Below are 22,485 nucleotides of genomic sequence, written 5' to 3'. Positions count from 1 at the left end.
TTAGGGATCACTAGCTATCTAACTATCCCTTAGTTATGCTGCGATAGGTTTAGACTGCCGAGGGACATTTCCTAGTACACAAGGGCTGCTAACTTTCCAAAAACCTTGGAGTAAGATTTAATGAAGACAATCCAAATTTTGCTGTGTACAGAACAGCAAGACATTAGACCCAGGATGTTTCATTTTATGTAGGTTTAATAATAAAATATAGCACTCAGCCTCCGGAACAAGACCTCCTCTAGTTAATTATTATTATATACTACAATATTGAATTTCCCTTTGGGGATTAATAAAGTATTTTTCATTTCACATATATGATATATATATATATATATATATATATATATATGTATATATATATATATATATATATATATGTATATATATATATATATATATATATATATATATATATATATGTATATATATATATATATATGTATATGTATATGTGTGTGTGTGTGTGTGTATTAGTGTTAATTTAGGTTTATTTTATTCTTCATTCATTCTTTGTTAAATGTAATGTCTTCTCCCCACTTGTTGTCTCATGATTGTCCTTTGTGCAGTACATTAAATCCTCCAGCGCTCTGCTTCGTTACTCATATATGAAGCTACGCTTTTTTTCTACTTCTACCTTTTAACCCTGTGTTGCCTCTACTGGGTTCTTGGTGTGTAGGAATAACTCTAATAATAATATCATAATAATTCTAACAATTCACTTGCATTCAGGAGATTATTCACTGTGTTAATATTATTTATCAACCAATTATGTAGAAAAGTGTTTTTTTTTTTAATCCATCCATCCATCTTCTGCTGCTTATCCGGGGTCGGGTCGCGGGGGCAGCAGCCTAAGCAGGGAAGCCCAGACTTCCCTCTCCCCGGCCACATTTGCCAACTCTGCGGGGGGGATCCCGAGGCGTTCCCAGGCCAGCCGAGAGATGTAATCCCTCCAGTGTGTCCTGGGTCTTCCCCGGGGTCTCCTCCCAGAGGGACGTGCCTGGAACACCTCACCAGGGAGGTCCAGGAGGCATCCTGACCAGATGCCCGAGCCACCTCAACAGGTTCCTCTCGATGCGGAGGAGCAGCGGCTCTACTCTGATCTCCTCCCGGATGACCGAGTTCCTCACCCTATCTCTAAGGGAGAGCCCGGCCACCCTGCGGAGGAAACCCATTTCAGCCGCCTGTATACGAGATCTCCTTCTTTCGGTCACGACCCACAGCTCATGACCATAGGTGAGGGTAGGAACAGGTGAACAAGACCCCAAGATATTTAAACTCCTCCTCAGCTCCTTCTTCACCACGACAGACCGGCGCTTTACTACAGACGCCGCACTGATCCGTCTGTCGATCTCGCGCTCCATCCTTCCCTCACTCGTGAACAAGACCCCGAGATATTTAAACTCCTCCACTTGAGGCAGTGGTTTTTTTTGTGTGTAATATATACGCGTTGTTCCACAAAAAAATTTTGTGGGGAAACTACGTTGACGCTGCAGCAAAACTCGACAGCGGAGACCCATCCAATATGGCGGTGGCACTGGTTCACTCTCCAGCGCTCAATGAGGAGTCTACGTATATATGATGTCTATGCTCTGAAAGATCTCCTGCAGGAGATCTGTGAACAGTGAAGAAGTCAGTCTGACAAAGTCGCAGCTTCATGTTTGTGCCATTAGAACTTTAATCAGGAATAAGGAGCTCTGCTGCTTCAGGATCCAAGGGAGTCTTGGAAAGTCCTGGAGTCAGGTCCTGGAGAGAGGGCCTGGAGGTCTTCAGGTCGGTTCTGGTGAGTGGACGCAGACCGGGTGGTTCTGGACGGTGAAGCCGTCTGCTGAGTTGATGGAGTGAAAAGACGCGTCGCTGTCGGACCCGTCTGACCCAGGTCGGTCCTGGTACGCCATGTCTGCTTCACTGATCGCAGCCAGAGTGGGAAAACACACCATGAAGCCTCCAGAGCAGTAGAGCTGTGAGGAGGAGGCGTTCACTGTCCTACCTGAGCTCAGAATCAGAGCGAGCGTTGCCGTCGCTCTGACCTTCATTGCCTCCGTCGGTCCGAGCGACTCGTCTGCAGCGCAATGCCAGGGAGATCCTCCTCTTCATCAGCTTCCTGGCGCAGCAGTCCGTGATACGGGGCGAGTTCAGAGCTGCAGACCAGAGACTCAGCTCTTCGTCATCGGATGAGTCTCTGAGAGAAAGCAGCAGATCTCAGATCATCGTTCAGCAGTTTCTGACCATAAACCGTACAAAAAAATGGACGGAGCCTCCGGCGGTAAAAAGTGAAGCCAATGAGGAAGTGCATAAACTGCAGTTCCCCCTTCATCCACTAGAGGCTGCAAAACAGAGCAAATCCCCATAGACTCCCATGTTAAAAAGACCAACTTCACAGCAGAAATAAACATGTTTACAGCAGAAATAAACATGTTTACAGCAGATATAAACACGTTTACAGCAGAAATAAACATGTTTACAGCAGAAATAAACATGTTTACAGCAGGAATAAACATGTTTACAGCAGAAAAACATGTTTACAACAGGAATAAACATGTTTACAACAGAAAGAAACATGTTTACAGCAGAAATAAACATGTTTACAGCAGGAATAAACATGTTTACAGCAGAAAAACATGTTTACAGCAGAAATAATCACGTTTACAGCAGGAATAAACATGTTTACAGCAGAAATAAACATGTTTACAGCAGGAATAAACATGTTTACAGCAGAAATAATCACGTTTACAGCAGGAATAAACATGTTTACAGCAGAAATAAACATGTTTACAGCAGGAATAAACATGTTTACAGCAGGAATAAACATGTTTACAGCAGAAATAAACATGTTTACAGCAGGAATAAACATGTTTACAGCAGAAATAAACATGTTTACAACAGAAAGAAACATGTTTACAGTAGAAATTAACATGTTTACAGCAGAAAAAAACTGGTTTACAGCAGGAATAAACATGTTTACAGCAGAAATAAACATGTTTACAGCAGAAATAAACATGTTTACAGCAGAAAAACATGTTTACAGCAGAAATAAACATGTTTACAACAGAAAGAAACATGTTTACAGCAGAAATAAACATGTTTACAGCAGGAATAAACATGTTTACAGCAGAAATAAACTGGTTTACAGCAGGAATAAACATGTTTACAGCAGAAATAAACTGGTTTACAGCAGGAATAAACATGTTTACAGCAGGAATAAACATGTTTACAGCAGAAATAAACATGTTTACAACAGAAAGAAACATGTTTACAGCAGGAATAAACATGTTTACAGCAGAAATAAACATGTTTACAGCAGGAAACAACATGTTTACAGCAGAAATAAACATGTTTACAGCAGGAATAAACATGTTTACAGCAGGAATAAGCATGTTTACAGCAGGAATAAGCATGTTTACAGCATTTTAGTTATAACTCGCTCGTTTAAAGTAATTTAACCTTTAAGTTTGGCATATTTAGGGGCGTGTCCTTTTGATTGACAGGTACCCGAAGTCAGAAGAACGTAGAACAACCGCAGTTTTTAGCCAGTTAACAACGTGACTTAGCTTTAGCCCGCTTACCGTAGCTGGTTATCTCCTGTTATCTCCGGGTTAGCTCGGTTAGCTATTAGCTACAGAAAGCTCGGAGTTCGCTCGATGTCAATCATCCACCATGACGCTCACAGCCCCCCCTCTCACCTCCACCTCTTTGCCCATATTCGTATTTTCCGGGTGAGACGATGCGCATGCCCCTGCCAAGATGGTGATGGTAGGAACCGCCCACCGAGCTTCAATTCCGCTCTTCAGAAACCTACGGGTGACGTCACGGAGGCTCCGCCCATCTTTTATAGACAGTCTATGGTTCTGACTCGTTCTCCATGTTTTAAAGAGACACTCACAGCTCTTCCTCGCTGTCTTCCTGGAACGTCAGAGGTCGCATGCACACGGCACACTTGTTTCCCAAACTGTGGAAGCACGGCCGACAGTAAACGCCTGGAAAACAAGATGGCAGCAGGTTAAAACTGAGCTTTGTTCATGTTCTGCATGTCGTTGCAGCTGTTGGTGAACATCTTCCCTCCTCTCGTCTCCTTGTCCAGGACAACGTTTTGGAAGAAAGCGTCCGAAACAAATCTGGAATTTCCTGAAAGCCAACAGGACAAAAGTACTGTCCGTTCAGGTCATTAGAGGACAAAAAGTTCTTTAAAACATTAGAAATTAATATTAATTTGCGACAGTTCTGATAAATAAAAATGTATTAAAAAAGTATTTCAACTTTATTTACATGTCAGAAAACTTTTTATTTAAAAACAATCCAAGTTTTAAAATGACTCTTTAATCTATCATAGATCATGTTTTTAAAGTATTTAACAATGAAATATTTTCATTTTTTTCCATAAAAACGATGAGATTAAACTGGAATTTATAGGGTAAAAATAGTTTAATTGACGACATATTTATACATTTGATCAGATCTGAGGAGAAAACAGTAGAAACGTTAAAACTTCACCGTGGAAACAGAGACGATTGGCGGCGGCAGACTTTACCTGAACACCGCGGGACGTCACAGGTCAAAGTGTCCTCATCCGTCCGTCTCAGCTCCTCCCCACAGGACAGACAGCAGACAGGGGGCGGAGCCAACAGGCGAGACAGGCGAGGTCCTCCAGGTAACCTGAAACACATCGTCCACATGGTCCCGTCAGAACCCTGGTCCAAGACCCGGTCCCGTCAGAACCCTGGTCCAAAACCCGGTCCCGTCAGAACCCTAGTCCAAGACCCGGTCCCGTCAGAACCCTGGTCCAAGACCCGGTCAGTTTGTCATTCATTTACCAACAAGCATCATTATATATTACATATTCCGCTTCATGTAAAATGTTCCGCTACATGTAACATGTTCTGTTACATGTAACATGTTTAGCTACATCTAACATGTCCCGCTACATTTAATTTGTAACATGTTCCGCTACATATGACATGTTCTGCTACATGTAATATGTAACATGTTCCGCTACATGTGACATGTTCCACTACATGTAATATGCAACATGTTCCGCTACATGTGACATGTTCTGCTACATGTGACATGTTCTGCTACATGTAATATGTAACACATTCCGCTAGAAGTAATATGTAACATGTTCTGCTACATGTTACATGTTCCGCTACATGTAATATGCAACATGTTCCGCTACATGTAACATATTCTGCTACATGTAATATGTAACATGTTCTGTTACATGTAACATGTTCTGCTACATGTGACATGTTCCGCTACATGTAATCTACAACATGTTCCACTACATGGAACATATTCTGCTACATGTAATATGTAACATGTTCTGCTACATGTAACATATTCTGCTACATGTAATATGTAACATGTTCTGCTACATGTAACATATTCTTCGACATGTAACATGTTCCGCTACATGTAACATGTTCTGCTATATGGAACATGTTCCACTACGTGTAATATGTAGCATGTTATGCTACATGTAACATTTTCTGCTACATGTAACATGTTCTGCTCCATGTAATATGTACCGCTACATGTAACACGTTCCACTTCATGTAACATGTTCCGCCACATGTAACATGTTCTGTTACATGTAACATGTTGCCCTACAAGTAATATGTAACATGTTACGCTACATGTAATATGTAACATGTTCCGCTACATGTAATATATAACGTGTTCCGCTACATGTGACATATCCCGCTACATATTACATGTTCCGCAACATGTAATATGTAACATGTTCTGCTACATGTGACATGTTCCGCTACATGTAACATGTTCCGCCACATGTAACATGTTCTGTTACATGTAACATGTTGCCCTACAAGTAATATGTAACATGTTACGCTACATGTAATATGTAACATGTTCCGCTACATGTAATATATAACGTGTTCCGCTACATGTGACATATCCCGCTACATATTACATGTTCCGCAACATGTAATATGTAACATGTTCTGCTACATGTGACATGTTCCGCTACATGTAACATGTTCCGCTACATGTAACATGTTCTGCTACATGTAACATGTTCCACTACATGTAATATGTAACATGTTACGCTACATGTAATATGCAACATGTTTCGCTACATGTAACATGTTCTGCTACATGTAACATGTTCTGCTACATGTAACATGTTCCACTACATGTAATAGGTAACATGTTCTGCTACATGTGACATGTTCCACTACATGTAATATGTAACATGTTACGCTACATGTAATATGTAACATGTTCCGCTACATGTAACATGTTCTGCTACATGTGACATGTTCCACTACATGTAATATGTAACATGTTACGCTACATGTAATATATAACATGTTCCACTACATGTAACATGTTGCCCTACATGTAACATGTAACATGGTCCCCTACATGTAACATGTAACATGTTGCCCTACATGTAACATGGTACAGGGACTAAACTGCTTCCTGGCTGCTGCAGGTGTCTCCTTTCAGGTATTCCAGGGTTTTCATGAAGCTCTGCAGGTGACGAGGGTGAACATACCGCATCAGTAGAGTCTGAAGACGCCGTCTTCCATCTGGTCGGTCAGCCTGGTTTCTGGCTGCAGACCTCCTCAGGGCTCGGCCCACCACCCTCCTCTGGTCCAGGATCTGCTGGTGGAGGAAGTGGATCCTCTCCTGGAGAACACGGTGAGAACCGAACACCAGATCACATCCTTGTCTGACAGGAGACACACCTGTTTCCACACCTTTTACCTCTTTCATTCACATTCACAGTAAAAATAATAAAACCATTTTTACATCTAACCGTCAGAAACACTGCAGGAAACCGTCTGGAGACGGAGGAAGACCGGGTCCGAAGACCGGATCAGAAGACCGGATCGGAAGACCGGATCAGAAGACTGGGTCAGAAGACTGGATCAGAAAACTGGGTCAGAAGACCGGATCAGAAGACTGGGTCAGAAGACCGGATCAGAAAACTGGGTCAGAAGACCGGATCAGAAAACTGGGTCAGAAGACCGGATCAGAAGACTGGGTCAGAAGACCGGATCAGAAAACTGGGTCAGAAGACCGGATCAGAAGACTGGGTCAGAAGACCGGATCAGAAAACTGGGTCAGAAGACCGGATCAGAAAACTGGGTCAGAAGACCGGATCAGAAGACTGGGTCAGAAGACCGGATCAGAAAACTGGGTCAGAAGACCGGATCAGAAGACTGGGTCAGAAGACCGGATCAGAAAACTGGGTCAGAAGACCGGATCAGAAAACTGGGTCAGAAGACCGGATCAGAAGACTGGGTCAGAAGACCGGATCAGAAAACTGGGTCAGAAGACCGGGTCAGAAAACTGGGTCAGAAGACCGGATCAGAAAACTGGGTCAGAAGACCGGATCAGAAAACCGGATCAGAAAACTGGGTCAGAAGACCGGATCAGAAAACCGGATCAGAAAACTGGGTCAGAAGACCGGATCAGAAAACCGGAACGGCCACAGAGGAAGTTTTAATCTGTATTTTTATCAGGATCAGAGTGAAAAAAGTCTTTAAAAATAGTTTTACTTTCATTTCCCTGCATTGGGTTCAGTTTCAGGTCCGTTTCTTTGGTCTTGTAAAACCTGTTCTGTTCTACAGTCATTTAGAAGAAACTTTTATCTTAACCAAATATGAGACACACACTCGAGGATTCAGGTCTTATGAAACCTGGTCTGGTTCAGGTCTGATGGGGGACAGGTTTAGACCTGCTTCCTGCTTCAGATTCCTCAGATGCTCAGCGACCTTTCACCCACAGCATCCAGACGAGCTAAAACACACCTGTGTGTGTGAGCAGGAGGGGGCGGGGCTTACAGCCCAAAAACCTGCCCTCTGGTCCTGATGGAGGATTTCATTCCTGGTTCTGGTCCCGATGGAGGATTTCCTCTCCGGTTCTGGTCCTGATGGAGGATTTCATTCCTGGTTCTGGTCCCGATGGAGGATTTCCTCTCCGGTTCTGGTTCTGATGGAGGATTTCCTCTTCGGTTCTGGTTCTGATGGAGGTTTTCCTTCCTGGTTCTGGTCCTGATGGAGGATTTCCTCCTGGTTCTGATGGAGGTTTTCCTCTCCGGTTCTGGTACTGACGGAGGTTTTCCTCTCCGGTTCTGGTCCTGATGGAGGTTTTCCTCTCCGGTTCTGGTCCTGATGGAGGTTTTCCTCTCCGGTTCTGGTCCTGATGGAGGATTTCCTCTCTGGTTCTGGTTCTGGTCCTGATGGAGGATTTCCTCTCTGGTTCTGGTCCTGATGGAGGATTTCCTCTCCGGTTCTGGTTCTGATGGAGGTTTTCCTCTCTGGTTCTGGTACTGACGGAGGTTTTCCTCTCTGGTTCTGGTACTGACGGAGGTTTTCCTCTCTGGTTCTGGTCCTGATGGAGGTTTTCCTCTCTGGTTCTGGTCCTGATGGAGGTTTTCCTCTCTGGTTCTGGTTCTGATGGAGGTTTTCCTCTCTGGTTCTGGTTCTGATGGAGGTTTTCCTCTCTGGTTCTGGTCCTGATGGAGGTTTTCCTCTCTGGTTCTGGTTCTGATGGAGGTTTTCCTCTCTGGTTCTGGTACTGACGGAGGTTTTCCTCTCTGGTTCTGGTACTGACGGAGGTTTTCCTCTCTGGTTCTGGTTCTGATGGAGGTTTTCCTCTCTGGTTCTGGTCCTGATGGAGGTTTTCCTCTCCAGTTCTGGTACTGACGGAGGTTTTCCTCTCTGGTTCTGGTACTGACGGAGGTTTTCCTCTCTGGTTCTGGTTCTGATGGAGGTTTTCCTCTCTGGTTCTGGTCCTGATGGAGGTTTTCCTCTCTGGTTCTGGTTCTGATGGAGGTTTTCCTCTCTGGTTCTGGTACTGACGGAGGTTTTCCTCTCTGGTTCTGGTACTGACGGAGGTTTTCCTCTCTGGTTCTGGTACTGACGGAGGTTTTCCTCTCCAGTTCTGGTACTGACGGAGGTTTTCCTCTCTGGTTCTGGTTCTGATGGAGGTTTTCCTCTCTGGTTCTGGTCCTGACGGAGGTTTTCCTCTCCAGTTCTGGTACTGACGGAGGTTTTCCTCTCTGGTTCTGGTACTGACGGAGGTTTTCCTCTCTGGTTCTGGTTCTGATGGAGGTTTTCCTCTCTGGTTCTGGTTCTGATGGAGGTTTTCCTCTCTGGTTCTGGTCCTGATGGAGGTTTTCATCTCCAGTTCTGGTACTGACGGAGGTTTTCCTCTCTGGTTCTGGTTCTGATGGAGGTTTTCCTCTCTGGTTCTGGTTCTGATGGAGGTTTTCCTCTCTGGTTCTGGTCCTGATGGAGGTTTTCATCTCCAGTTCTGGTTCTGATGGAGGTTTTCCTCTCTGGTTCTGGTACTGACGGAGGTTTTCCTCTCTGGTTCTGGTTCTGATGGAGGTTTTCCTCTCTGGTTCTGGTTCTGACGGAGGTTTTCCTCTCTGGTTCTGGTTCTGATGGAGGTTTTCCTCTCTGGTTCTGGTTCTGATGGAGGTTTTCCTCTCTGGTTCTGGTTCTGATGGAGGTTTTCCTCTCCAGTTCTGGTTCTGATGGAGGTTTTCCTCTCTGGTTCTGGTTCTGATGGAGGTTTTCCTCTCTGGTTCTGGTACTGACGGAGGTTTTCCTCTCTGGTTCTGGTTCTGATGGAGGTTTTCCTCTCTGGTTCTGGTTCTGACGGAGGTTTTCCTCTCTGGTTCTGGTTCTGATGGAGGTTTTCCTCTCTGGTTCTGGTTCTGACGGAGGTTTTCCTCTCTGGTTCTGGTTCTGATGGAGGTTTTCCTCTCTGGTTCTGGTCCTGATGGAGGTTTTCCTCTCTGGTTTTGTGTGTCTGTATGCATGAAGCTGCTGAATGGTTCTGTTACTGGTCTGAAACCAGTACCAGTGACTTGGAACCCCAGTAGGAAGTGTGAGTGTTTACCATCTCTCGCTCTGGATGATACAAAGCACAGATCAGCCGTCTGGACCGCTGGATCAGTCCTCCAGTCAGAGACACGAGCAGAGCCAGACCCAGCAGGAACCCTGCAACACCGAGCAGAACCAGTCAAACCAGTACATGAGGCGGTCCAAGGACTGGAGCTGAAACAGTTTCCTGGATCGTTTTAATGCTCTCTACGTTTACAGTCAGTAGCAGGAGAGAAACAAAGCTGATCGATCAAACGAGAAACCATATTGATCGATAATCACGATAACGACATTTAAAAGATATGTCAAGCAGTTTTATTCTACAGCAAAATAAATCTTCACTGATGTCCCGGTTCTGCTCGACTACGATGATCTCGTCTTCGGTTCGATTCAGCAACACATCGCGGTTTGTTGCATCTGGAATCGTTTCTTCCGGCACATTGGTACTTTCTTCATCAATACAAGCAGTCAGATCATTATTAACTCCCTGAGCATTATAATTAAATAATTATTGATGAAACGATTATGTTATTTTCAACTCCAATGTTTAACTTTGTTGTTCCATTGCCAGAAAGCCAAGAAGCAGCAGCTCTGCTACAAAGTTGTTTTAATCCCTTTAGCTTGTTAGCGCATGCTAGACATTAGCATGCCAATAGTATTTTCCATTGACGTTACCCTTGAGCTAACATATTGCTTTTTCTTTACATTATGATGTGCAGCGTTACGCGATGGAATCCAGTAAGATTCAGGAGTATTTCATGTGTTTCTGCTTAGTTTTTCAGTTTTCCTTAGGTTTCAAACTGGACTCAGCCTGGGTTCAACTTATCTGTTGCACTAGGCTCGATTAGGCTCAGGTGGCAACCCCCGGCAGTTAATGCGTAAACCTATGCAGTGCATAAAACTGCAGTTCCCCCTTCATCCACTAGGGGCTGCAAAACAGAGCAAATCCCCATAGACTCCCATATTAAAAAGACCAACTGCACAGCAGAAATAAACATGTTTACAGCAGAAATAAACATGTTTACAGCAGGAATAAACATGTTTACAGCAGGAATAAACATGTTTACAGCAGAAATAAAGATGTTTACAGCAGGAATAAAGATGTTTACAGCAGAAATAAACATGTTTACAGCAGAAATAAACATGTTTACAGCAGGAATAAAGATGTTTACAGCAGAAATAAACATGTTTACAGCAGGAATAAACTGGTTTACAGCAGGAATAAACTGGTTTACAGCAGGAATAAACTGGTTTACAGCAGGAATAAACATGTTTACAGCAGGAATAAACATGTTTACAGCCTGGGACAAAAATCCATTTTAGGTTTAATAGGTCAGGTTTACCTTCATGACAACTTTGGGGGGAGTGAATTTTTTTTCTAACTCACCCGTTTAAAAGTAATTTAATCTGGAAGTTTGGCATATTTAGGGGCGTGTCCTTTTGACTGACAGGTACCCGATCTCCTGCTTCAAGTCAGAAGAACGTAGAACAACCGCGGTTTTTAGCCGGTTAACAACGTGACTTAGCTTTAGCCCGCTTACCTCCGTTAGCTGGTTAGCTCCTGTTATCTCCAGGTTAGCTCGGTTAGCTCTTAGCTACAGAAAGCTCGGAGTTCGCTCGATGTCAATCATCCACCATGACGCTCACAGCCCCCCTCTCAGCTCCACCTCTTTGCCCATATTTGTATTTTCCGGGCGAGATGACACGCATGCCCCTGCCAAGATGGTGATGGTAGGAACCGCCCACCGAGCTTCAATTCAGCTCTTCAGAAACCTACAGGTGACGTCACGGAGGCTCCGTCCATCTTTTATATACAGTCTATGAACACGCCACACAAACACAAGCTTGGACAGAATACAGAACATTGTTATAGACCCAAATTGTCACTGTCTGAATTGCGCTGCCTTCTAAAATATTTTAAATTCAGCATCCTGATTGGTTAGGAGGAAGTAATGACTTGTAATATTTAACTACACAATAGACTACAATTAAAAAGGAAGGGAAACTGTTTTTCTTATTGAACTTTTTATCTACCTATTCTTTTTTTAATTCTATCACAACAAACGTCTGTTGATTGATATATATTGTTATTAATCCTTGTCCAGCCCTACTCTGGGGTGATGACGGTGGTCAAACTATGAATGTTCTCCCCTCATACCCATAAGAGCCAAAGATCCTGCTGGAACTCCTGCATGATGGGATGGAGCCTGTCTTTCCTTTCCATCTCCATATTATTCCAGTCAAAAACATGACTGCCTTGTTGGGACGCGGTGGCCATCCACTAACCAGCCAGGCCTACATCCATCAGGTCCATCCAGACCTCAGGAAACCTTCTCTGTCAAGCTTTTAAGGATTAGATTTTAACATAAACCAACTGGATTCATCATGAAGTCAGAGTCAATCATAAAGCTTCTGTGAGCTGTTTTCTAAACAGCTTGCTTTGTTATCAGTGCAGAAAGACCCTCATCGCCGCTGATTACTGGTCTCTCAGGTTGTTTCAGGTGTTCGTCTCGTTGGGATATTCCTCACACTGTCATCACACTCTTTCTCTCAGCCATAGACGGAAACTTTATTTACAGCTTAGTGTGAGTTCAGGTCAGGTTTTCAGCCTGAAGGTGAAACAAAAACCAGTCCGACTGAATTCTGCCAAAGTCTGATCTCCAAATGGAGAATGAAGATGGGTGTGGACTTGTTTACAATGATGTTGTTAACGATCGAGCTAAAAAATTAACCAACAAACATCATTACTGCTTCGGAACACACGACGTAGACCTCATGATGTTAGGGCTAGGCGATATAACGATATACATCGTTTGGACGACAGAAAATGTCTGTCATTTCATACGAGGCTCTATTGTTTATGCCACAATAAGCTGCTTTACTGAAGTATTTTACCTCAAGATGCGCTTTACGCCTACATGAAAGATGGACAGAACCTCCGGTGGTTAAAAGTGAAGCCGATGTGGAAGTGCATAAAACTGCAGTTCCCCCTTCATCCACTAGGGGCTGCAAAACAGAGCAAATCCTCATAGACTGCCATGTTAAAAAGACCAACTTCACAGCAGAAATAAACATGTTTACACCAGTAATAAACATGTTTACAGCAGAAATAAACATGTTTACAGCAGGAAAAAACATGTTTACAGCAGAAATAAACATGTTTACAGCAGAAATAAACATGTTTACAGCAGAAATAAGGAGATCGGGCCGTGATCGGGCCGTGTCCTTTTGACTGACAGGTACCCGATCTCCCGCGTCAAGTCAGAAGAACGTAGAACAACCGCGGTTTTTAGCTGGTTAACAACGTGACTTAGCTTTAGCCCGCTTACCTCCGTTAGCTGGTTAGCTCCTGTTATCTCCAGGTTAGCTCGGTTAGCTCTTAGCTACAGAAAGCTCGGAGTTCGCTCGATGTCAATCATCCACCATGACGCTCACAGCCCCCCTCTCAGCTCCGCCTCTTTGCCCATATTTGTATTTTCTGGGTAAGACGACGCGCATGCCCCTGCCAAGATGGTGATGGTAGGAACCGCCCACCGAGCTTCAATTCAGCTCTTCAGAAACCTACGGGGGACGTCACGGAGGCTCCGCCCATCTTTTATATACAGTCTATGGTTCTGAGACACGCTGCAATATATAAACAAACATGGAAGAAGACGGTAGCGCACGTGTTTCAGAGGATAATTCACTAAAAGATGAGCAGCCAACCCAAACTGATGAGCTTGTTCCTAAAAGGGAAATTTCTGTCTGGATGCGGTTTGGAACCGACAACAGACAAGCTCACAGTCCCAACAACGGACTCCGACACAACTAACTCATTTTATCACCTGCCAGGAATCAGGATAAAGAATACAGAATAAAGAATAGAGTCAACCAGCAAAAGCAGGAAAAGCAGGAAAAGCAGCGTCAGGTGGAGGCGAAAGCTCAGAATAAACTCCAGACCAAACGCTGCAGCAGGTATTTACCCGTAGACCATCATACGGTCATAGTTCCCCAGATGGACGGAGATCACTGCTGCTGTTGCCTAGCAACATCTGATACATAACTGATGACACAACATTACACAGTTCTATATGGTTATGGGGATATAAGATGATCGATATCGAGATATGAGATGTCGGTCATATCGCCCAGGCCTACATGATGTCATACCCAGGATGAAACACGTGGCGTAGTTGGGTTCTGACGGCTCCATCAGACACTTCTTGCTGACCACTGTGACCTTTCCTCCCTGCAGGATGTTGAACGAAGCCACCAGGTCTCTGTAGATGTCTGAGGTGTAACCTGACCCTTCCACCTGGACCGCCACCGTGACCGGAGCTGACGAAACAGATCATCGCCATGGCAACGGCTCAGGCTGACCACGCGCTGGGTTAATCCTGTTAAATGTCTCACCTCTGGCGACCACGTCCCCCTTTACCTGGTGGTGCACCTGGTCCAGAATCCAGAACACCAGGAAGTCCAGTGCCACCAGCAGGCTGCCAATCATCAGGTGTCTGAACACGGAGGCCACACCCACCAGCACGGCACGGCGCTCTCGATTCGACAGCCGGAATGAACCTGGCGAGCACATGGATCGCTTCAGCTTCAGTTGCTATGGTTACTGCTCTGGTTACTATAGTTACTGTGTATCTACAGACATGGGGTGATGTAGATCTTGGCCTCCCTGCGTGTGAGTGGCAGGACCGAAGTCCCGCCCCCTGAAGTCAGCTGTTTGTCGAGCTCTTTGAACTGAGCGTTGATGTAAATGTTATCAAAGTCCAGTTCGGAGAGGTACCGGCGTCGGTACCGGACGGCCCTGCAACGACACGCCTTCAACAAAACATTTACGAGACAGACGGGAAGCTGGAGCGAGCGTCTGACCTCAGAAAGGACACGGCGAGCAGGACGAAGCAGACGTACGTCAGTGGCTCGGTCAGTCTCTGAAACAGCTGCAGGTCCGCCGTGATCTCACGCACGATGTCCTGGGAGACCTGCTGCAGAGACCGGCTGCTGTTGGCATCCAGGTCCAGCTTCACAGAGGCCGAGATGTTGAAGTGGAACTCTGCCATCATCTTCCTAAACGCAGCGACTGTGGCTGGAAGAGGAAGAGGAAGATGCCGGAAAGTCTGGGCAGTCTGAGAGGGGAGTGGACAACAGAGGAAACGCTGAAACTTTACGCACGATCTGCCAGGCGCTGCTTGAGATGGGCGGCGATGAAGGAGGGGAGGACGCAGAAGAGTTCGCCCACTGAAAGATGCAAGAAACAGCCACCTGAGTATTATGGGATGTAGACAGAGGGAGGAGACGTCAATGGCAGGATATCCTGCCATTGTGAGGATATCCTGGTAATGGGGCGGGGCCACTGTGGGGCGTGGCCATAATGTGATGTGGGCGTGGTCGTCTGAGTTAGCTTATTATAATAACTTTTACAGAATAAATCCGATGGGAGAGCATCACAGAAAACATCAGGAGGTTAATGAGCTCTTGATATCTAAAACAACATGGTGGCGGCGTGAAGCCTGTCGCTAACGGTGCTAGCGTTAGCTCCAGGCTAACGGCGAACGCACCGCGAGCGAGGTTGCACAGCGGCAGGAAGGCGTCCACAATGTCACACAGGAAGTTGAACTCGCCCAGCAGGTCAGAGCAGTCGCTGCGAGCCTGAGCAAACACGTCGCGACACTTCCTGTATGGAACGCCAAGTTTGTCGTTACAGACGTCTCCGATGTCCACCAGGAAGTGGAGGACATTCCTCAGGGTTCGAGCTGCAGGGTCAAAGGTCAAATCAGTCAAGATATTTTGTTTTTCCATCATCAAAGGAGATGAAGAACACAAACATGACGTGTCTCACCAACATGGCGGACGCTGTCAGCGAGAGCGTTGATGAGGTTCTGGACTCTTCGTGCCACAGCGGAGGCGTTGCTGCTGATCTGTCGGACTTTATCCAGCACAGCTGTAAACAACAACAACAACAACAACACCTGCAGGACAACTCTTCCAGCTGCAACCGTTTTTCTGTGAATGGAAAAGAGGTGTGTCTTACAGAAAAGGGGCGTGGCCGCTTTCTGCAGCAACTCCTGCGTCTGATTGGCCGCCAGCTCGGCGCCACACAGCAGGCTGGCAGCAGCTCGCTCCGTGTTCTCCAGCGTGTTGTTAACCGGACCGGACAGCAGTAGCGTCACAAACAGGAGGAGCAGGAGGTTCCTGCCACGAGCTGAGACACCAAACACAAGAGACGCGATGAGGAAGGCTCCCTCCTCTTCCTCCTGACTCTAGCTCAGGCTGGGAACGATCATGACGAAACATCGTGAACATTTCTGACAGGAGCCTGTAAACGTCTGACCTGACCACATGGATGGCAGCATCACCATGACGCTGGCTCGGACACCAGCCGACAGTCCCATGCCGAACCCCGCCAGGCCGGCCAGGACCATGGTGGTGTGGGTGCAGAACCATATGGGCTGATTCTGCAGGAGGAGAGCGGCGAGCCCGTACAGAGACGCCAACACCAGCCCGGAGACAAACGCCAGCAGGCTGCGGCCCGCCGCCGCCAGCTGAACCCTGACCTCCCTGGCTCTGCTGAGGCGACGGCGATCAGCTGACCTGAGGACAGAAAGATGGAGGCTGAGTGGCGCCGCCTGGAGGCTGGACATCAGAACTACAGCTCCATCCTGCTGGAGGAAATGAGGCTGGTACTCCGCAACTCAGCGACGCATAAAAACCTTCCAGCCTTTTCACACCGACAAGATAATGCCGCCTTCTGCCGTTTGGCGGCGAAACGCATGAAAACCAAAGATCTCCCAGTCAGTCTGGACTTATCAGGAAAGAAAGCAAGGATGGAATAAAACCAAACATATCGTGTCACACCAGTAGGTTTTGTCAGCAAGGGGGGGGGGGGGGGGGGGGGGTCATGATGACTCACTAAACTAGAAAAACACTCGGAGAGCGTAAACCTCCACCAAGGACCACAGGTCTGAAGAAGATCCTGGATCCAAACGGTGATCCAGATCAGCACCAAAATGAAGTCCGTTCTTCCTTTTCACATTTCCAAAAAGTCCTGGAAATTTCATGAAAATCCGTCCAGAACTTTTTCAGTAATCTTGAACACAAACAGACAAAATAAACAACAGTTCGCCAGCAGATGATGCTAACAGTTAGCATTGCGCCAACACTATTTCTCCTCTTCGCTTTGGCTAATGGTTAGCCTAAAGCTAGTAGTTAGCGCCTGCTCCTCCAGCTACCTGTTCGGTACTCCTCTGAAGGTCTGCATGTCTCCGTCCCTCTCCACCTGGACGATGACGTCTTTCAGCGTTTGTCCCTTCTGTCCGTCTCCCCTCATCGTCTCAGACTCGCTTTTCACTCCAACAGAAACGTTTTCATGTAACCTGGAGACCGGAATGTCGGGAAGCTTCCAGAAGATTCCGTCGCTAAGCAACCGTCACAGCAACCGCTGTTAGGGAGACTTTTTTATTTACATGTTTTTATTATTCACTAATTTAAATATATTACTCCTTATCAATCCAGCCGTTTTGTACTTTATATTTTACCTCCAGCTTTGTGCTCTAAGCAAGCCAATCTATCTATCTATCTATCTAATATAGATTTTTAAGAAACTGTGCGGTTTCCGTGGAAACGTGTCTGACGTTCACATCCCAGCACAAACTCGCGTGGAGGACAGAAGAAGAAGAGGATGTGTGCGCGTGGAAACAGGAACACGATGATTGGTTCTGCAAAACTTTCTGTTGAAACAGAAACTCCAGAAGAGAACATGTGTGTGCGTGTTTCAGCTTGTATGAGGGCGCGTGTGTGTGTTTAGCGTGTTTCAGTGTGTATTTGCGTGTAGTTGTGCACGCGCGCGTGGGAGGGACTGGGGATTCACAGACTCCCACCAGGAAACCGTCTGAACTCCCCGCTGCTCCTTTTCCCGAAATTTCCTGGATTTTCTTGTCGGTCATCGAACCTGGACAGATGGCGACTGAGGTAAGCCGATCAGCTAATCGATCAGCTGATCGATTAGCTGTTGGATGTATGGATGAGATGGTAAAAGATTCCACATTTCACGTTCCTGTAAGAAGAAAAAAGAAAGAAGTTTTTTCCATCTGCTGTTTTAAGGCTGAAACGTGATTCCTGAAGCAGTTTTATTGATTATCAGCCTGTTTATCTGAATTTCAGCCGCTTTTTATGCAAATGAGGAGGGAAACTGATGCTTTTACAACATAATTCAGCAGAATAAATAAACCATGAATATTTTGAATTCGATCATTAAAAAAAAAGTTAAATTTTCATCTGAAACATGCGGCTGTAAATAAGGTCTGTTTTTCAGCTTAAATGTTTAGAAATGAAAACTAAAAGCATAAAGTCTGAGACATGCGCAGTGCCGACGCGTCTCTCGCTTCAGATTTGGAAGAAAGTCTAAATGTAAAGTCGTTCATTCGGAAATATGCAGGATTGTCTCTGGTATTGATTATTGATGACATCAGCAGGACAAGCCTCTGGAGCGCGCCGTCGTCACGCTGGTCAGAGAGTTTCACAGAGCCGCCAACAACAGTCCCTCCATGAGCATCTCCCAGTTCAGGACCCTGGTCTCCAGACACATACCTGCAGCTGCTCAGGTACTGATGACGTCACAGCTGTCCAATCACAGCGCCCCTTACTGACCTCTTCCTCTTCCCTTGTCTTGTCTGGCATTGAAGCGGTAGAATGATGGTCTGGCTGCTGTGTTCTGCTGAGCACATGTGCTTTGTCAGGATGAGCTTCATATTGATCCACTTGATCATCTGAATTCTTATTTTATTTGTTTACTTTGAATAAGTGTTTGTATTACAGAGTTTGCATCGCTCTGCTGGACCTGACTGGAGAGGAGAGAAAGAGAACAGAAAATAAAAGGAGAGCAGATGAAGAACAGGGAGGAGGCAAAAAAAACACCACATAGAAAACAAAACAACCTAACCACAGATTCTGGACCATCTGCTGTGGCAAAGCCAACAACTGTCGGGAGCACCGCAGGAGATAGCAAGTTAAATTAGAAACACAGAAAGAAAACCATCTACTGTTAGTAAATAAACCTGCAGAAGACTCAGTGACTGTGTCACATGCAGAACATACAGAGTGGAACGTGTTCAGAGAAGAGTGATCATGCTAATGTGACCCAGTCCACAAAGGTCAGAGGTCAGGAGGACCCCAAGACCCAGGTAAACGGCAGCCACCCTGCACAGAGCCCAACTACCCCACCCGATAACCAACTCTGTACCAACCCAGGAGGTGGTGGACACTCACAGTCAGTGACTACAAGCCTCAGGGGGCCGAGACCGACAAATGCCAACCCCACCGGACACCCAGGACGGACAGGGAATGGGCACCAGGGCCACAAGAGACCAAACGCAACCCCCCCACAGGCCAGCCCACGCTAACGGAGACCCAGGACCCCAGCCACCACTTATCAGGGGTTAGACCACAAACCCCAGTTTCCCAATGAAACTTCCTTGGAACCAGATTTTATACTGAAAACTAACTTACCTTTTTTATTTTACAGGAAACTGCTTTTTAAAAATATATTTCCTGACAGCCTTCATCTTTATGATTTTGGATAAAACTGGCCTTTCGATAGACTGTTGAGCTGTCCAGGGTGTACCCTGCCTTTCACCCAACAGACTGCTGGGATAGGCTCCAGCTTCCCTGCAACCCTGAATTGGATGAAGTGGTTTGGAAAATGAATGAATGAATGGATAAAACTGGCTTTTAAAATGGGTTTATTCCTTTAGTTTGCTTTTTGTTGTATCTGAAACTCTTTTATCATTTTTTTTTTTATTCATTCAATCATCCTTACTTAATACAGTTCAGGGTCGTGGGGAAGCTGGAGCCTATCCCAGCAGTCTTTGGGCGAAAGTCAGGGTACACCCTGGACACCTCACCAGTCCATCACAGTAATTCTTATTGAATAGGTCAGTAAAAGGAAAGAGTAAGAAAAACAGAAGAAAGAAAAAACATCTGCACGAATGTTTAAGTGAATGTTTTCGGTTTTATGAAATAATAATAAGAGAAGCTGCAGTTCGTCCTCCTGCCAGCAGGGGGTGCTGCTCCTGGTTTTTCCTGTCAAACTTGACTGTTTCTGACTTCCTGTTGGCAGATGGTGGAGGACGAGGAAAACCTGCGCTGGCTCCTGCAGCAGATGGACGTGCAGAGAGGTCAAAACATCTCCTTTGAGAACTTCTGGAAGTTTGTTAAACTCCAGGCCAACGAGCAGTTTGTCATTGAGAAGAAGGGCTACTGCACATGTCTGCTGCAGTGACACCTGAGCTACACCACACCTGCCTGGCCACAGGGGGCACTGCAGAACCAGACAGGAGGACAGAGACACAAGAGAAGAAGAATACAGTTTGAGAGAAAAATATAGTTGTAGAAAAACCACGCCACGCGCAAAAGTACGGAGGTTCAAAACTACCTTAATGAAAACAATTTAAATTTTTTTTTTTTTTTTAAAATTAAAAACAAATAAACTGAACAAAATCACAGATTTTTTCTGCCAACATGTAAATATTTGTCACAAAAACCAGTTATTTTTTTCATAAAATTTTAAAAAACATTTTTTACATTTTATTTTGATTTAATAGATCTACTTTCTCCGTATTTTCACAGCAAAATGTTTAATGTTTAAGAAAAGAAAAATCTGAAAACAGCCCCAATGAGAACAAATCTGAATTTTGTTTAAACCAAGTCTTTCTTCACAGTAATTCTTCACTTATTTTACTTTATCCAGTCTGAACGATGCTTGATGTGGTTTCCATCTGTTTATCTCAATAAAATCTTGTTTTCCTGATAAAGCAGTATCAAGTGCATTTTTACACGACTGGATGTTGTACGTGTTCAGCAGTCCCCATGTTTTTATTTACAGCAGTTGGTATTAAGATCATGTTCAAGAGAATAAAATGTTGCATATTGATAAAAACAACAGTGATAGCATTATTAATTTATGAATTTATTTATTGATTGATTCATTATGTCGACTTTTACATTTTTTTTTATCCATAAGGAGCGTTTTTAGAAAGTAGATCAGACGTCTGAAACTCAAGTCCTCGAGGGCCGCAATCCGACATGTTTTTGTTTTGGTCCTGGTCAACACACCTGAATCAAACAGCTTATTGTCAGCTGCTTCACAATGCCGTATTATTTCAGTCGGGTGCATTGGACCAGGAACACAACGAAAGCCTCCCAGATTCTGGCCCTCCAGGACTGGAGCTTGAGATCCCTGAAGTGGGCGGTTTTAGATTTTTTCATGTTTCGAATGTCACTTCAGTCTTCCTCAGAAATGTCGTGACGTTCTTATCAGCTGGTGGTGGAACCCTGGTGGTCCTGGAGGCGTGGCCCATTCTGACTTGCCAGGTGGGCCACGCCTCCTGTTGTAGGAGACCAATCAGCAACCTCCGGAGGTTAAAAGTGAAGCTTATGCGGAAGCGCCAAAACCTGCAGAGGACCAACTTCAGAGCAGAAATAAACATATTCACATAATAGGTCAGGTTTACCTTCATGACAATTGTGGGGGGAGTACATTTTTTTTCTAACCCGCCCGTTTAGAAGTAATTTTATCACGAAATTCTGTATATTTAGGGGCGTGTCCTTTTGATTGACAGGTATCTCCAGCTTCAAGTTAGACGAACATAGAACAACCGTGGTTTTAGCCGGTTAACAACGTGACTTAGCTTTAGCCCGCTTACCTCCGTTAGCTGGTTAGCTCCTGTTATCTCCAGGGTAGCTCCGTTAGCTCTTAGTTACATAAAGCTCGGAGTTTGCTAGACGTCAATCATCCATGACGCTCACAGCCCCCTCTCAGCTCCACTTCTGTGCCCATATATATTTTCATAGGTTCTCCTTAGCTACTCTGGCTTCTTCCCGCCGCTTAATGACGCACATGTTTGGTTAAATCATCATAGCGACACATTTAAAATTTGGATGTCAACAAATTTTTTGCATTTTAATGATAAAAAAACAGAGTTTCTTCTTCTTGGACCTAGCAGTGTTGGTGATGCTGTCTCAGTTAACCTTGGATCCTTGTCACAGTTTGTTAAGCCTACTGTCTGCAATCTTGGTGTGAAAATGGATCAGGAACTTAAATTGGACAAACAAATTAGTGCTGTGGTGAAAGCAAGTTTTTTCCACCTGAGACAGCTTGCAAAAATAAGGTCCTCACTCTCACGACATGATTTTGAAATTTTGATCCATGCTTTTGTAACCACACGGCTTGATTATTGTAACGCCCTGTACTGTGGGATCAGTCAGTCCTCTCTCGCACGGCTGCAGCTGGTGCAGAACGTTACAGAATTGATTTTAAGATTCTTTTATTTGTTTTTAAATGCCTGAACGGTCTGGCCCCTCGCTACCTGTCAGACCTGCTGGTGAGGTATTCCCCTACACGCTCTCTGAGGTCCACAGATCAACTTCTGCTTGTGGTTCCTAAGACGAAGCGTAAACTGAGAGGTGACCGAGCTTTTTCTGTTATTGGTCCCAAGTTGTGGAATAACATGTACATTAGACAGGCTGAATCGCTTCTTGTTTTTAAGTCTTGTCTGAAGACTCATTTTTTCTCTTTGGCGTTTTACTAATTTAAAGGGTTGTTTTACTATTAACAATGTGCTGATGCTCCAATTATGATGTA

General features: G+C 45.1%; 2 protein-coding genes across 3 annotated transcripts; one reads left to right on the top strand and one right to left on the bottom strand.

Moving 5' to 3' along the window:
- Positions 1–1,766: 1,766 nt before the first annotated feature.
- On the bottom strand, positions 1,767–17,175 carry dcst2 (DC-STAMP domain containing 2; the record flags this gene model as incomplete). Its single annotated transcript, XM_079240542.1, has 16 exons — positions 1,767–1,905; positions 1,988–2,179; positions 3,881–3,974; positions 4,526–4,650; positions 6,515–6,648; positions 9,877–9,977; positions 14,010–14,177; positions 14,253–14,417; positions 14,498–14,655; positions 14,721–14,934; positions 15,021–15,086; positions 15,407–15,601; positions 15,688–15,789; positions 15,880–16,050; positions 16,180–16,439; positions 17,078–17,175. 16 exons carry the CDS (start codon positions 17,173–17,175, stop codon positions 1,767–1,769), a joined length of 2,382 nt encoding a protein of 793 aa, XP_079096668.1.
- Positions 17,176–17,767: 592 nt separating this feature from the next.
- On the top strand, positions 17,768–20,328 carry LOC306756248 (uncharacterized protein). 2 transcript variants are annotated; one of them, XM_079240949.1, is made up of 3 exons: positions 17,768–17,816; positions 18,317–18,448; positions 19,963–20,328. In XM_079240949.1, the coding sequence occupies exons 1-3, from the start codon at positions 17,805–17,807 to the stop codon at positions 20,122–20,124; spliced, it is 306 nt and encodes a 101-aa protein (XP_079097075.1). In that variant the 5' UTR covers positions 17,768–17,804; the 3' UTR covers positions 20,125–20,328. The 2 variants fall into 2 exon arrangements, with proteins under 2 accessions (XP_079097075.1, XP_079097076.1); XM_079240950.1 differs by having other exon boundaries at positions 17,771–17,816; positions 18,320–18,448.
- Positions 20,329–22,485: the final 2,157 nt, after the last annotated feature.

This window comes from Telmatherina bonti, assembly GCF_933228915.1.
Source record: "Telmatherina bonti genome assembly, chromosome: 5".
Lineage (NCBI taxonomy): Eukaryota > Metazoa > Chordata > Actinopteri > Atheriniformes > Telmatherinidae > Telmatherina > Telmatherina bonti.
This window is presented reverse-complemented; position numbering and strand designations above follow the sequence as displayed.

What these genes read in the sequence shown, in the direction of transcription:
- LOC306756248 (XM_079240949.1), top strand. An exon ending in ACATACCTGCAGCTGCTCAG is followed by an intron (nt 18,449 to 19,962) that starts GTACTGATGACG and finishes TCCTGTTGGCAG; the next exon opens with ATGGTGGAGGACGAGGAAAA.